General features: G+C 45.0%; 1 protein-coding gene across 6 annotated transcripts in view; it reads left to right on the forward strand.

Annotated features, from left to right (window-relative positions):
• ZNF462 (zinc finger protein 462) overlaps positions 1-3539 on the forward strand; it is a 145877-nt gene extending 142338 nt beyond the window's left edge. For all 6 annotated transcript variants that reach the window (XM_028711706.2, XM_028711708.2, XM_028711705.2 and 3 more), the window contains one exon: positions 636-3539. In XM_028711706.2, coding sequence (XP_028567539.2) covers positions 636-852 — 217 coding nt within the window. In that variant the 3' untranslated portion in view covers positions 853-3539. The remainder of the gene's footprint in view (positions 1-635) is intronic.
• The last annotated feature ends 9562 nt before the right edge of the window (positions 3540-13101 follow it).

Consider the following 13101-nt stretch of genomic DNA (forward strand, 5'->3'; position numbering starts at 1 on the left):
AAACGGCTTCCTTTCGTTAGCCACCTCCACTTGGGGGTATGGCTTACTTAGAATGAATGAATGAATGAATGAATCTTTATTTGTGTCAGCCATAGCAATAAAACAGCAGTACAATATACAAAGTATAGAAATAAAAAGTCAGTTATATAAAATACATTTTAGGGTTTTGAATCAATAGTCAAATAGTGGATCTGCTCATCTTGATCTGCCAAGAGAAAGGACAGTGGTTGGGCGACCCAGAATGATAATGAAAGAGGGGTGATAATCTCATTCCTCAAGTCTTTATAAAGAGTGCAAGCCAGAAGGGAATGCGCCACCAATTCGGTACTGCCATCTCCACAGGGACATAAGCGTTTTTCGTGTGGAATCCGTTGGAATCATCCCTCAAGTTCAGCCGAGGGCAATACACTCAATCTTGCAAGAGTAAAACCGTGTCTATATTTTAGAATTGCTAGGTTATGCAGATAGGGTGCCAGAGAGTCGAAATGCGAAGGTGGAAAATAGTCATACCATGGGCAAAAGTTTCTAATCGTGGCCAAGTCATTCTGACGCTCAATATCGTTTCGGCGCTGACAAATTGGCTTACGTAGAATGCGTGTCCAAAATGCCTCACCTTCCGTTTTCTGAATTTCTAGGGCTGTGAACGAAACCAAGCGGGCGATTGTTGAAGATAGCCAGCCGAAAGAGGAGGCGGAGGAGAATGTTACGGTACCACTGGCAGAAGAGATGGAAAGCAGCGCGGAAATCGTGGTGGACTTTTCCCACAAGAACGAAACTGCTGTCTGTATTGTTGTCGCTGCTGCTGCTGCTGATAAATCACTCCAAGAGGACGCAGAGGCCAAAAGCGAATGAGCACCTGGTGTGATTTCAAACAACCTACTTGAACAGTGATGGATGGGACGGGGTGGGGTGGGGACGGGGGGGGCGAGGAAGAATCAAAGCTGCTTTTAGGACTGAATGATCTATTTTCAAAGCACTGGTACCTGTGTGTGTGCGCGTGCGTGTGTGCGTGTGTGTGTGTACATATATTAATTTTATTTAATTGAGGACTATGTGGCTCCAGTACCATCTCTGCAACTCTTCTGGATCTTGACAATGGGAAGTTTTTGTTCATTTGGACTTGAGAAGCAAACTCCCAAATATTCCTCGCGTTATGCCGCCGTGCTTTGCCCTGGAGACTTCGGATTGTTTCGAGGACGGAAGAAGCGTCACGAGGATGGAAGATGTAGAGGACAACTTTCCGGCGCACAAATGTGGGCGCCTTTTTTTCTAGTTTTAATAAACATATTATGCTTTTTCCAGACTGACTGACTTGCTTTAGAAGAAAGAAAGAAAGAAAGAAAGAAAGAAAGAAAGAAAGAAAGAAAGACTGCTTAAAACAGTCACCTGTTTCCTAGTACCTCAGAATTAACCAAGGGAAATAAAAAAAAAAATACAAATCTCTGCATTTGTCTGTACTACCTGTTGTCATTGTGGTTAAATGTAGAGAGAGAAAGCGAGAGAGAGAGAGACTGATGGGCAAGATGGTGAATGGAAGGGAAAAAAACACAACCACAAAGTTTTAAAAGAATGGAAAACAAAATTGTGCTCAAAATCCCTGTGGGGGTTTTATTTCTTAAAATACTGTGATTTTTTTAATTATTTTAGTATAAAAAAAATACAAAAGAGAGAGAGAGAGAGAGTTCCTAGATACCTGTCTGTGGCTTGTCATCTTTTATTCCAGGTAAGCTGTTAGCGTTCAGCTATTATTTCAAAGTCATGTGACTTGACTCTGTGCCGTTCTTGTTTTGCCCCATGTCTATGTCTGCTCAGCCTGAGGGATTGCAAATACAGCACAATTAAGGGTTTTTCTTTCCCCATGTAAAGTAATGTTATTCCCCCCCACCCTGCTCCACCCACCCAAGAGATGGCGTTGGGAAGGAATATTAGTTATTGTGAATAGAATTGTGTTTCTCCCCCCTTTGTTTTAATTTTTAACATGTGGAATTAGCAGAGAAGTAACGTTTTCTTTTTTTAAAAAAAAAGACAGAAACAAACAAAAAAAATAACCCCGTTAAACTAAAGAACCAAACTTACAGCACAGCTATGCAGGTTGTGGACCAATCAGACGGGTCCTCATAATCATTCTGTTGCTTGTCAAATTGAACATCTCTCACTGGTTATTATTTTGGTTATTAAGAACGGTTGCCTTTTTCCTTTTTTCCTTATTTTTTTTTCTATGTGGCGTGTCTCGTTTTGGGGGGAGGAGGGGGGGAGCTGATTGAAAAACACGTCATTTTGAAAGCTTGAGGTGACCAATTTCTGTGCTGTTGGGGGCCTGGAGATCTCTTGGTGGATTTCAAGGTGAGGGTCTATAAACTTAATGGTATCGCCTCCCGTTAGCTCTTCGCATGAGAAAAAAACAGCGTAGCGTAAATAGGAATTTGCACACGTGGAGATGGAGATTGTGTTCCTTATTCATGCAAAAAAAGTCTTGTGTGAACGTGAGAACACAAGCTCGGGACCCACGAGTGATGGTCTGATTGTGAACAAATGGGTTTCTATCCAAAAAGTAGAAAGTACTTGACTGAAACCTAGTTTTAGAAATGCATGTGTCTCTTGGGTTGTTTTGGTTTCCTTTTTCATTTTTTGTTTGGCGCTTTTTTAAACCGGGGGGGTATGGGGTGGGGTTAGGGGGGTTGGGAGACAGGAAATTGCTGAGAAGTCAGTATCCAACAGAACTTCTCATCAAATTGATGGTGGAAAAAAGAAAAGAAAAGAATAATACTGTTGCATTTGTGGAATAAGTGCTACTCGAAAAGCATGGTGTTTTGATTTTGAGGATTTGTGGGGTGGGATTTTTATTTTTATTTTCTACTTTTTATTTGGAGGGAGGGAGAGTCATGTGGAAAACACATTGAAAGGACAAGTATAAATACACATTTTGTGTCTGAATGTTTTCTTTTTAATTGGCCTCATTTCAAATGTATTTAAACAGTTCCATACCTGGATTGGGTGTTTTGTAATGGTTACCAAAAATGAAAAAGATGAAAAAAAATAAATGATTGTGACATGCTTTTATCACTACTTTATTTTTCAAATAACATGTAAATATTGTAATCCATTGGATTTGTTTTGTTTTGTTTTTTGCTAACCTGTTAATAAATATATGGGACCATTATCCTTTTTAACAAGTCTAGAATGTCATATTTTTTTCTTGTGTTTCCCCCCCCCCCTCCCTTCCCAAATGTATACCTTGATATATTGTGGACACACATTTTAGATGCATTATTATAATTCTGTTGGCTGTAATGATGACCTAGGATTGAGAATAACATTTTTTTTTCCATTTGTTTAATTTATACAGAGGACTTTTTCAGAGTTTGACAGAAGGAAATAAATAGCGAAATGATAACCCACTGGCTTCAGAACTCAGTATTTCCTAATTACAATTAACTACTGCTCAGTGTTTGGTGGTACAAGGAGTGGAAGTTCTGAAATGTTGCACTGATAACTTTTTTTAAGGCAAAAGAAAACAAATAAAGACTTTTCAAAAGCGAGTGTATGTATGGTTCAATCTAAATTAACTTTAACACCCAAGTTACAGTTATTGGCAGTTAATTGCTGAAAACCTGTCCAAAGTAAAGGAAACTGTCACAAGATAGGCATGGGAAGGAATGCTTTGATCCAAGGCCAACCCATGACGTTTTGCCGCCTGAGGCAAAGGACAGGATACTCTCTCCCCCTGCCCATTCCACATATTGTAGGTGTCTAGGCTGATGGTTGAATGTTGCTTCATCTCTCGGACCTCAGGGTCACAGGTTACTCTAGGGGAATACTGCACTTCACGATCTTCCTGAGGTAGTTGCCTCACTTTGCCCTACGGTAGGGCCGTGCTTCCACCTTCTTCGCCAAAAGGGGGTTGTTTCCTTTTTAAAACAACCCAATTCTCCTTGCAAGACCTCGAAACAGTTTAAGGCCAATAGATAAAATGACCCTTAAACCAGGGTTTCCCCCAACTTGGGCCTCCATCTGTTTTTAGGCTACAATTCCCATCTCATCCCTAGCCAGCAGGCTGGGCATGTTGGAAACTGTAGTCCAAAAACAGCTGGAGACCCAAGTTTAGGAAACTCCTTAAACTAATGCACAAACCAGTGAAAAAATGGCCATTGAGCTTTCTCCCACTGAGCTGAATCGGAGTATTCAGGAGACGGCAGGGTGGGAGTGTGTAGGACCGAGACCACAGTTGCAAACAGAAATGGAGAGTTTTTTTTGCTGTGACCCTGATTTACAGAATCACGTATTTATGTATTTATATACTATCTTTCCTCCAAGGATCACCTGGTTCTCCTCCTCCTTCACAACCACCTCCTGAGTCTGGGAAATCTATAGGGAGTGGCCCAGGATCAACTGGTGATCCTCAGGGCTGAATGGAGATTTGTAGTTGGGTTTCCCAAGTCCTAGGTAAAGGGTAAAGGGACCCCTGACCATTAGGTCCAGTCATGGCCGACTCTGGGGTTGCGGCGCTCATCTCGCTTTATTGGCCGAGGGAGCCGGCATACAGCTTCTGGGTCATGTGGCCAGCATGACTAAGCCGCTTCTGGCGAACCAGAGCAGTGCACGGAAACGCCGTTTACCTTCCCACTGGAGTGGTACCTATTTATCTACTTGCACTTTGAGGTGCTTTCAAACTGCTAGGTGGGCAGGAGCAGGGACCAACTTGGCCCTCCAGCTGTCTCTGGACTACAAGGCCCATCATCCCTAGCTAGCAGAACCAGTGGTCAGGAGTAATGGGAATTGTAGTCCAAAAACAGCTGGAGACCCAAGTTTGAGAGCAGGTGTGGGGAACCCTGAGCCCTCTAGATGTTGCTGTACTACTTGGCAGCATCCAGAGCACAGCCAGTGACCAGAGACGATGGGCTAGTTCAATAAAAACAACAACTTCAGCCCTGTGTTGTGATCTTTCCCCTCCTGTAATGTGCAAGATTATTTAATCTGCTGTGTGCTCTGGCATGACCACATTGTGTTTTGTTCCAGCCCTTCTCTACTTCATCGTCTTTGCTGGGGTGGGAGGCTGCAACGCACAGGAACACAACATCATCTGTTGCAGGGGATTCTCCACATTCCCCGGGAGAACTTGGCACTATTTTACAGAGTTGCACGCAATGTGCAATTTAGCCCCACGAGCCAATAAGATAGCTCTTGTGGTCATTGTGGTAAAATCAGGCAACAGAATTCATAGGCAGTTGCAATTTGCCAGTTCCCTTACCCCTTGAATTGCCATGGTGGTGCAATTGATTTTTTGTTATGGAGGTGTCTTTTTTTTCAAAACAAAAGGAAGCAGATGCATTCTTGACATTCAACAAGTCAATGGGATCCCTTGATGGACAGCAACCTGGGTTTTCAAGGATTTCATTCATGGACCTTTAGTGCTTAAAAGAAACCTACAGCTGATGAAATAACATGCCGTTCCATGCATGGGCTAGACTATAGCTAGAAGTAGCGCCTTCCACCCAGCTTTTGGAACCTAGAGGCTAAAAAGAAACCCCAAAACAAAGCAGGCTAAGAAATTGAGTTGTGAACTAGGAAGCTCCCAATTCAAATTACCGTATTTTTCGCTCTATAAGACGCACCAGACCACAAGACGCACCTAGTTTTTGGAGGAGGAAAACAAGAAAAAAAATACTCTGAATCTCAGAAGCCAGAACAGCAAGAGGGATCGCTGTGCAGTGAAAGCAGCAATCCCTCTTGCTGTTCTGGCTTCTGGGATAGCTGCGCAGGCTGCATTCGCTCCATAAGACGCACACACATTTCCCCTTACTTTTTAGGAGGAAAAAAGTGAGTCTTATAGAGCAAAAAATATGATATTTCTTGTCTTTATACCTCTACAGTTCCTCAAAAGGGCTCAAAGTGGCGGTGCACGCAGGCTGGATCTACACTGGTCTGCAAAAACGCTTTTTAAAACCGTAACATAGCTCTCAATGCAATTTTGCATTGATGACTGATTGCTGACCTTTTTATAACGCGTTTTTAACGTTTCAGCCTACCATTGAAGATGAGTCCATGGTCTCTCCCTGCAGCTTTATACTTGCAGGCAAACCTGTGACATGCGTTAGGTTGAGAGGGAGAGGGGATTTGCTGGGTTCCGCAAGTGAGTGTCATGGCTGGGTCCCGTCCCCCCCAGAGCTCTAACCACTATACCATACTTCAATCAAATCTCAGTTATGCCATGATGTCTGAATATGGCTTCAGGTAAGGCACGGTCTCTCTGAAGCAGGAGCATCTGCAACGAAGAGATAATAACAAAACAATATTTTGCAGGCTTGTTTGTAAGCGTCGCTGAGATAAGGCGTGCGAAGCAGTTTGTACTCCCACCGTCGCTCTATAAATGCCAAGCTGCGTTGTCCTAACTGGCTAGCTGCAAATGACATCCACAAAAGATCTTTAATGCCCAATTAGATGTGTGCCGGCTAATTACAAGAAAGTTAGACACTTGTACATCACAGTTATTCTAGGGAAATAATCTGGGCTATTACACGCTCGGAATTCAAGGAGCAAACCATAATTACATATGGTATCAATCAAGTCAGGGGCAGAACTCTGTGTACAAGTGGCTAATTTGTTCTTCGGGAAGAGGTGATGGTTTTGATTCTCATGCAAAAGACATTTTGCAAAGAGGAGGCTTTGAGATTCTCAATTAAATAACCATAGAACAAACATGAGTAGCACAGATCTGAGGACAACATTAGCAGAAATCTGATTGGGGTGGGAGGGGGTGTAGAGGAGCAAGGTGCTTATACAAATGCGTCCTTCTCTGATACCCAAATTACCTCGTTCTTTTTACTGTGGTCTGCTGATTGGTTTGTGTGTGTGTCCTTGGCAAAGAAGAAGAGTTTGGATTTAATATCCCGCTTTATCACTATCCGAAGGAGTCTCAAAGTGGCTAACATTCTCCTTTCCCTTCCTCCCCCACAACAAACACTCTGTGAGATGAGTGGGGCTGAGAGACTTCAGAGAAGTGTGACTGGCCCAAGGTCACCCAGCAGCTGCATGTGGAGGAGCGGAGATGCGAACCCGGTTCACCAGATTACGAGACTACCGCTCTTAACCACTACACAACACTAGCTCTCAGGGGATGAGGAGAAAGGTGTAGGTTACCAAAGAAAGTGATTGTTGTGACTAGAGATGGGAAGGCCTGGGAAAAAACCTGCCCGTCCCCCCAATTTTTCCATTCCCCCCCCCCAGTCCTTCCCATCTCTAGTTGTGAGAAGTTAGCACAAGTGTGGGGAAGTCACTGCAGTGAAGCAGAATCATAGAATCATAAGGGACCACGAGGGCCATCTAGTCTAACCCTCTGCAATGCAGGAATCTTTTGCTCAACATGGGGCTCAAACCCAGGACCCTGCTCTACCGACTGAGCCATCTCAGTTCTATATTGAAGTCCTTTTGTTTCACACAGCCAGCATTAAGCTGACAAAAGTGTTAATGCTCAGCACTACATTGGTAAAAGGGGGATGTGGGTGGCACTGTGGGTTTAACCACAGAGCCTAGGACTTGCCGATCAGAAGGTCGGCGGTTCGAATCCCCGTGACGGGGTGAGCTCCCATTGCTCGGTCCCTGCTCCTTCCAACCTAGCTGTTCAAAAGCACATCAAAGTGCAAGTAGATAAATAGGTACCACTCTGGCGGGAAGGTAAAGGGCATTTCCATGCGCTGCTCTGGTTCACCAGAAGCGGCTTAGTCATGCTGGCCACATGACCTGGAAGCTGTATGCCGGCTCCCTCGGCCAATAAAGCGAGATGAGCGCCGCAACCCCAGAGTCGGTCATGACTGGACCTAACGGTCAAGGGTCCCTTTACCTTTTTACATTGGTCAAATATTGGCAAAGTCCCAGGTATCTACACTTTGTGGTTTTAGATACACACACATCAGATTACAGCAATAACCCCAAGAACAACACTGGGGCTGCTTGGGGGGGGGGGGCTGTTCAGCTCCTGCTCCTGCTGCTCCTCAACATAGATTTGCAACCACACCGTTCATTTAAATCCCATTTGAATATATTATGTTCCTTGAAGAATCCTGGGGACTACAATTCCCAGCACCCCAAACTACAATTCCCATGATTCTTTGGCCGGTATGTGTGTGGTGTGTGTGTGTGCAAAGAATGTGCTTTAAATGTACAGTATGGGGTAGCTGCAGCTTTACCGGTGTTGCAAAGTGTCTTTGGCTGTATGTAGAACACAGCCTTGTTTCATAAGGCAAGATCCTGTGAAAAGCTGTCCTTTTGACTCCCGCCTGCAGCAGAGGGGAAGGGGAAGCCTTGAGAAATTACTAAGCAGACAGGATGGTTTTTCCAGGGTCGCAACCTGGCAGCACCGATTAGCAATTAAGTTAATGCTTCCTCTCAGGAGTGTGACTTTTGTTGTTGCTGCTGCTGCTGTTGATAACTGTGCGGCTTAATTTAATTTACACCACAGAGTAATTGGATTAGGGGGAGGGGAAATTCTGATCAGTTTTTGGATAAAATCAAGTGGATCCCATCCAAGCTGTCAGCTTCCATTCGTCAGAGCGGGGCCTTAAGGGAAAGATTGCCTCATCCAGTCTGGGAAGCTCTGGCCAGGAATTACATTCGTTGTCCTTCACAGCAACGGCGGACAGAGCTCCTATCTCTTTCAACAGACTAAAGGCAGGCAGAAATTAGACAGGTGCAGCTCCCTTTGAGGGGAGGTGCATTCCTACAGGAAGCTTCACTGGCAGAGTTTCTTCCTGTCATGTATTGTATCTGTTGCCATGTGCACAGAAAGAAACTAAGCCACCTAATTTGTTAAGCTTGTTGTCAATGCTTGAATTATGGAGAAGGGGGTGAATTATACAAGCCGTTTGTTCAACTCTTCCCAATTTGGGCCAGATAGTGCCCTTATAGTCTTCTAAAACAGTAGCTAAGGTAAAGGTAAAGGCACCCCTGACCATTAGGTCGAGTCACGGACGACTCTGGGGTTGCGGTGCTCATCTTGCTTTATTGGCCGAGGGAGCCGGCGTACAGCTTCCGGGTCATGTGGCCATCATGACTAAGCCGCTTCTGCCGAACCAGAGCAGCGCATGGAAACAGTGTTTACCTTCCCGCCGGAGCGGTACCTATTTATCTACTTGCACTTTGACATGCTTTCAAACTGCTAGGTTGGCAGGAGCTGGGACCGAGCAACAGGAGCTCACCCTGTCGCGGGGATTTGAACTGCCGACCTTCTGATCAGCAAGTCTTAGGCTCTGTGGTTTAACCCACAGCGCCACTCGCGTCCCTAGTAGCTAAGGTGGGCAGTCACAAAAGATAGAGGCTGGGTTTGTTCCCCATCCCATTCCTGAAACCTGGCATATTTTCATGAGGTTTGGGGAGGCTGGTTGAGATCCATTCCAGTCTGTCTTCTGGCTTGCATTTGGGGCAAAAATGGACAAGGAAACCGTGGACTTATACTGGGAAATGGACAACCTTCCTGATTTTCTTGAACCTCTTGGTGGCTTTTCATAGTTTCCTTCTGGTGCAGCTCTCTGTAATGACATTTTGGGACCCAGTGTTGCAATGAATATGATCCTATTTGGAGGAGAAATAGGGGTGTTGTGGGATTTTGGTTCCACCTCTTAGCCTTGGGTGTGTCTTAAGGTCCTTGATGCTTTTTGACATCTACATGAAGGTGCTCAGGGTTTTGGGTGGAGATCACATGCAGCTCTGGGTCTCTGTTCCAGCTTCTAACCCCAAGGACAAAGTGGAAACTCTGAGCAGGTGTCTGGGGGTAGTTTGGGGTTAGATGGAGACAAGCAAGCTGAAAGTTAATCTGGAGAAGTTGTTGAGATATCTGTTTATTTGGATTTTGGCATATGTAGCACATGATTTGCCATGCAATAACACTCCTGGGACGCGGGTGGCGCTCTGGGTTAAACCACAGAGCCTAGGACTTGCCGATCAGAAGGTCGGTGGTTCAAATCCCTGTGACGGGGTGAGCTCCCGTTTCTCGGTCCCTGCTCCTGCCAACCTAGCCGTTCGAAAGCATGTCAAAGTGCAAGTAGATAAATAGGTACCACTCCAGCAGGAAGGTAAACGGTGTTTCCTTGCGCTGCTCTGGTTTGCCAGAAGCGGCTTAGTCATGCTGGCCACATGACCTGGAAAAACTGTCTGTGGACAACCGCTGGCTCCCTCGGCCTATAGAGCGAGATGAGCACCGCAACCCCAGAGTCGGTCACGACTGGACTTAATGGTCAGGGGTCCCTTTACCTTTAACACTCCTGGACTCAGCCCTTTTCAGGGAAACGTAGGTGACATGAGTGACCAAAAGTGCTTTTTGCACCCTCCTCCAATTCCGCATATAGAAGCCAGTCAGAACAACAGGTAACTCTTCCTTCAACACACCTAAGGACAGCAAGCTGGCTTAAGTGGCACAATGCTGTCAAAAAACATTTCAAATTTGAATATGCAACACCAGATGGCGCCAGAGAGGGGGGAAATTCTAAGCAATTTTTACATAGCGTTTTTTTTCTCTTTAGATCTAACGATTTAATTACTGATTTATTTACAGTGGGGGGGGGGGTTCCTGTGTGTAGATCCACCCTTTGTAATCAGCTCCACTTCATTTCACTTTTAATTTGCATACCACCTTTCTATATTACTGGTTTACAGCAACAAAATACAAAACAAAGAACACACGCCATATAATAATCAGAGCCAATAAAAAAAGTCGTAATAAAGCATGACTCTAAAATGGAATGACTTATGTCGAATAAACTAATATTCAATAATCTATTAGACTAGTACACAATAAAATTAACTCTCAAAACACTGGCAAATAGTAATTAAACCGAAATTCACTCTTAACAATCATAATAAATAATTACTAAGCTATGATCAATAAAAATAACAGCAAGTCATGACGCATAAAATACCATGATACGTACAAAACCATGTGAAAGGATCAAATTGAGAAACAATTTTTGTATAAGCAGAGCTTTGATCTCGCATGAAATCATAGCTCCTGGCTAACAGTGAATCTGCAGAGGCATTTTTCGTAGGGGCACAACCGCTGCAGTCATACTGGGCACCAACCAATGCTGTGGAATGGAGCGAGAGAGGTGGGGGGCATCAAATTTTAGCATTGCCCAAGGAGCCGCCAAAATTTGAGAGCCCAAGGTCTGCCACTGGCACCTGACAGTCATTTTCTAGCGTGAGTCAGCCATGTAGCCCATCGGACTCATCCCAGAGATAAGGTTGCCCCGAACCAGGCTTTGACGTAAACACCGATGGGAAGAGCGACGATGGGGGCATCTAAATACCAGCGTGGAGCAAGTCCTCCAGACTGACCTTTGCACCGCATGCGATAGGTCTATTAGCACGCTGATTAAATAGATCAACAAGTGCTTTCGCAATAATTTGATATTTAATGTTCGGCTTGCTATTAAAATGCTAATTAAACGTTTTAACATGCCACACATGTTTTATGTATTAATAAGCAATAAGCATTCGAGTTACACTTCTTGTGTGATTTAGAATTAATTGAAGGGTAGCAAGGGTTTCTCCTTTATATACCTATTAAACCCCTGTAACTGCTGTTTTTACAGTTGATTGGTGTTCATTTAACATACCATAATTGCTCTTTAAATACGTTAAGTGAGTATTTGAGACAATTTACAGTGTTAGCGGTTTCCCGGCAGTATTCCTCAGAGGTCTGCGCAAAGCAGCTTCCACGCTGGAATTCTCCCGGAGTGAGCTGGCATCGCTTTTCCCTCTTGCATTGCGAGTAAAGTGTGAGGGCCCTGGGACTCCCTGTCTCTGCAAGCTGAGAGCCGCAGAGGGGGAACCAGCCTCCCACCGCGCGAAGGCAGTAATGGAGCACACCTGCTGCTGGTTAGGAGAACATATGGGGGGTGTTTCACAGGGAAGGAAATGAGGAGAGGGGCAGGACCAGGCTCACGCAGCATAATGAAGGCGCTGTCAAATCCCCTGTGGTCTTTAGGAACACCGTTGGCAAAACAGCTCTGTCTTCCTTGCGACATGGTTTCTGTAGCGGACGTGGGGGAAATTGCACCTGGATGAATTCATCTGTGTCTCCTCCTCTGGATAGGCCAGAGGTTCCCAACCCTATTTTTTGGCCATGCCCCACCTAAGCATCTCTAAAAGCCTCATGCCCTCCACTCTGTGACATATAATTCTTATTAAAGTGGTACCTCGGTTCTCGAACGTAATCTGTTCCAGAAGATCGTTCGACGTTCAAAAACTGAGGCACAAAGGGCTGGCTGCAAGTTCAATTGAGAAAATTGAAAAACGCACCGTGGAAGCCATTCGACTTCCAAGGCGTGTTTGAAAATGGAAGCATTTACTTCCCGGTTTTTGGCGTTCGGAAACCGAAACGTTCAGCTTCCGAGACACTCGAAAACCGAGATACCACTGTATTCAAAAAGTGAGCTCCTATTCACGGGGAGTGGCACGGGTGGCGCTGTGGTCTAAACCACAGAGCCTAGGGTTTGCCGATCAGCAGGTCGGCGGTTCGAATCCCCATGATGGGGTGAGCTCCTGTTCCTCGGTCCCAGCTCCTGCCCACCTAGCAGTTCGAAAGCACACAGTGCAAGTAGATAAATAGGTACCGCTCTGGCGGGAAGGTAAACAGCATTTCTGTGCACTGCTCTGGTTCACCAGAAGTGGCTTAGTCATGCTGGCCACATGACCCAGAAGCTGTGGACAACCGCTGGCTCCCTCGGCCTATAGAGCAAGATGAGCACCGCAACCCCAGAGTCATCCACGACTGGACCTAATGGTCAGGGGGACCTTTACCTTTACCTTTAAGCTTTGGAGAAATAATTTGAGATAGGGAATAAGGTCCCCCCCCCCCACTTGAGTTCCCAAACTTTTGAGAATCTGGATTGACAGAACATCTCTCTTTAACCTGATGATTTGCAGTGGCTTCACTGAAAATTATCATGAGGTGACAGGAAAGATCTGCCCATGAAGGCTGTTTCAGACAAGAAGAAGAGGAAGAGTTTGGATTTGATATCCCGCTTTATCACTACCCGAAGGAGTCTCAAAGCGGCCAACATTCTCCTTTCCCCTCCTCCCCCACAACAAGCCCTCTGTGAGGTGAGTGAG

The sequence above is a fragment of the Podarcis muralis genome, chromosome 17 (genome assembly GCF_964188315.1).
Source record: "Podarcis muralis chromosome 17, rPodMur119.hap1.1, whole genome shotgun sequence".
NCBI classification, from domain to species: domain Eukaryota; kingdom Metazoa; phylum Chordata; class Lepidosauria; order Squamata; family Lacertidae; genus Podarcis; species Podarcis muralis.